The sequence below is a fragment of the Plasmodium gonderi genome (assembly GCF_002157705.1).
Source record: "Plasmodium gonderi DNA, contig: Pgo-contig_148, whole genome shotgun sequence".
Taxonomy (NCBI): Eukaryota; Apicomplexa; class Aconoidasida; order Haemosporida; family Plasmodiidae; genus Plasmodium; species Plasmodium gonderi.
This window is the reverse complement of record NW_021629070.1, coordinates 5-3,819: the sequence shown is the minus strand read 5'-3', so window position 1 is coordinate 3,819 and position 3,815 is coordinate 5. Positions and strand designations below refer to the sequence as shown.

The 3,815-nt window shown below is 19.7% G+C and overlaps 1 protein-coding gene across 1 annotated transcript; it reads left to right on the top strand.

Moving 5' to 3' along the window:
* Positions 1–1,302: 1,302 nt before the first annotated feature.
* Positions 1,303–2,825, top strand: PGO_001445 (variable surface protein; the record flags this gene model as incomplete). The annotated part of the gene is made up of 3 exons (XM_028690951.1): positions 1,303–1,323; positions 1,914–2,549; positions 2,697–2,825. The coding sequence occupies 3 exons, from the start codon at positions 1,303–1,305 to the stop codon at positions 2,823–2,825; spliced, it is 786 nt and encodes a 261-aa protein (XP_028546752.1).
* Between the last annotated feature and the right edge of the window lie 990 nt (positions 2,826–3,815).

Here is a 3,815-nt window from a genome sequence, read left to right as displayed (position 1 = left end):
TGAAAATTGCATTATAATATATTACATGGAATCCTAATGTAGTATATGTTTCTAAAAATATTTTCATATATCTGTGAGTTATAGTAATAAAATAAATCATTACACAAGTATTAATTAAATGGGGCAAAATGTTTATAAATGAGGAAATAAAAGCTCAATTTAATGTACACATGTTTCTATAATAAATAATATATTTATTTTACATAAAACAGAAATTAACCTGATGTAATTACATGCTTAATTTATCATACAGATAAATATTCACAAGTGTTCAAATGGTTACACTTAGTAATTATATGTTAAAGTTTTAAAAAATGATACTATTATAATATTTTATCAAAAGAAAATATTTATAAAAATTATTTTCTAATTTATATTAATCTGTTGCAATTTAATGTGATGTATGCTAGGAATATATGAATATATAGTTAATTTAACTATATATTTTACTTGAATCATAAGGTATATATGAAATAATATATAAATATATAATATGCATCTTATTATACGATTTTTGAACGGTATAAAATTTTCACAATTATACATTTTTGTGTATATAAACTAGATTATACACATTAAAATATTAATTATTCCGAATGAAGAAATTACCATTTAAGATATTGAGAAGTAAATATCAATTATTATGGTACACGAATAAAAATAAATAATGTTAAAAACATATTAAAAAATAATATTTTATTTAATAATAACATATAAATAAATAAGTTCATGATATCACAAATTTGTTATTTAATAACGTATGAAGTTTCTATTTTATTAAATATTTTTATTTTTTTACAAGATATATGAAAAGCATATTAAAAATAAAAAATCTCTACTCCTATAATGTAAATAAAAATAGTAACATTTTTTGTAATACATATACGTATGGAGAAAACTAGAATACAATACTATTGTAAAACATATATATCAGAAAAAATTATATGCATATTGTACAATTTAAGAATTAATATATAAATATGTATAAGATAATATTACAATGTTACATTAAATAATATATTCATATTAAATTATATATAATATGAAATCATGCATAGATGTTTTTGATCAAATTAAAATAAATTAACCAAAATTATCATATAGTGCTTAAATTAGCATGTATCATACTTTTAATAAGAGTAAAAAATTTCGAAAACAATGATTTATGTGTCTAAATAATAATCTAACATATTATTTAATAATAATTTTATCACCCTATAATTTACAAAAATAATTACATATATGTAAATATATTAGTACAAAATTATTAAGTGTTTTAACATTTGTTCCTCATAATTTATTATGGTGAGTAGATATTTTAATGTAATTATGTTATATACATAACAGTGTTACTCATTCATTAATAATTATAATAAATGAAACTATGACGTTAAATATGTAATTTTCTTATTATGCATTTATGTGTTAAATTTAATTTCTTATTTCTAACAAATAATAACATCATACTTTATTATATAAGGATAATGCTGTAGAAATATAAAAATTTTTAGTGCAATTTCAAATATATAAAACATTTTGTATACTACTATATCTGAAAAGGTTGTATTCATCTACTTGACCAAAAGCAGAAAATAAAATTTCAGAATATTAGACTATATATTTTTTTCAATGATAGAAAATTTATTTTTTTTATAATATCTGCTTAATATTTTTATAAACACATTTATTATCTTCATTTTTAGATTTATTTTAAGATTATATTTCCTCAAAGTACATATGATTATAATATAGTTAAAAATTTGTATGATGGTAATATAGCTAGTCATGTTATAACTGCGTGTCGTGAATTTGAAAAAACAAAATCTGAGATTAATGGTTTTTTGTTAGCATGTCTATATCTTGGTAAATACTTATATCATATACAAGTAAAATAAAATGACGAAGAACATAAGACATGCGCTTGTAAATACTTCAGCTATAAGCTAAAAAAGGAACTAAAAACATTTGTTGAAGATCCTACAGAAACAGTGGCTAATTACAAACGAATAGGGGAACAAAGTCAAAAATACATTACAAATGTAAAAAACTTTAATCAAGTGTGTAATGGTCATGATGCACATATTGATGATCATACATACTTGGTGTTTCATAATTTGGATGAACACTATAATAATATTGAAAAAAATAAAATAAATTCATGTAATTGTCCAGCTTATATTAATAGTCACAAGAAATATATGAAATTTTTGAGAGAGTGTCAATATAAGTTTAACAAAATATTTACAAGTATTCTTGATGGAGCAGAAACATTATATCACACATATAGGAAAAATATGTTATACTATCCAATTGAATATCGTCCCTCGAAGAGATCACCTGCAAAAAATCAAAAATCAGTCACAGAAGAAAAATATGGGATAGAACAAGGAAAAATCACAGTGAAAAAAACAGAAACAACTACAAGTCTACATACTAACACAATCCCTAAGCCCCAATATACTAAAAGAATATTAACTCATACAATCCAAGAAGTTAAAACAATTACAAGTGCAAATATTGACGAAATTACGGGGGTAGGAACATCCATGGTTATATTAATAATGGTAGTATTATTAATTCTATTCATTCTTTTTAAGGTTATATATAAAATTTTTTTATTAAATATATAATATATTATAAGTTATATTGATTGAATTCTTAAATATATATATAATAATAATATCCATTATATGAAGTATCATTCCTTTGCTAATATTCAGTATACAACATTAGGTTTATTTTTAAATCCAAGCGTAAAAAATATAAAAAGAATGATTAACAAAAAATATAATGATCATACAAATCTGATGAATTCATTTGAATGAATATATCAAAATTCAACTAATGAAAAATTTAAAATATCTTATAACATAGTAGACTACTAATTAGTATATAATATTAATTATTGTAACAAAATTAATGTGATATATGTGATACTGTAAAATTATAAAACTGAATTTTTTAGAAAATTTCAAAATATATATATCGAAAAATGAGATTGATATAATAATTAAAAAATGAACTAGACACGGAGTTTTATAAATTATTTTAATAAAATAAAAATGAATTTTAAATAATTCACAAAAAATATCCAATAATTGTAGTAATTATAAAAAACAGGCGATATTAATAATCTATAAACATATATGTAAAATTATTATATGGTATAAATAACAAGTTAAAAATAATAATATATAAATCTATATATTACGTATATTGATAAAATTTATTGGTAAATATAACATTTTATTCTTACTTCTAATTAAAATATAAAATAAAATCATATATTTAATAAAATAAATACATTATTAGTGTGTAATGATATGATATTTAATTTCAAGTAATGTAGAAATAAATATAATAGCTATGGTTATGTGCAAATGTTTTATTACCATAATTGTATTTGAGAGAAACTGTCGTGATGATAAATGAAACACTTTTTAATTAGACAAGGTTCCTTCTAATTATATTTTAATGTATTATTTATACACAACAATGTATCTGGTAAAAAACTGTTCCTAATATTAGTTTATATATACTTTAAGAATGCACACGTAGTACTGTAGTAGAAAAATATGAAAATATTTATTATCATAATAAACTCAAAAAAATTATATGACTTAATGCCTTTAATATTATTCGTCAATAATAAACGTAATAATCTGTTCTTTTGTTATCCAATAAAAATATTTTCTTATATTTGCTATTTAATATATTTCATTATTATAATGATTAAAAATAATTTCAAGATTTTTATCATTTACTATATGATACACACTGATTAACCCTATTTATGCGTAAAATTTAAAATTAAA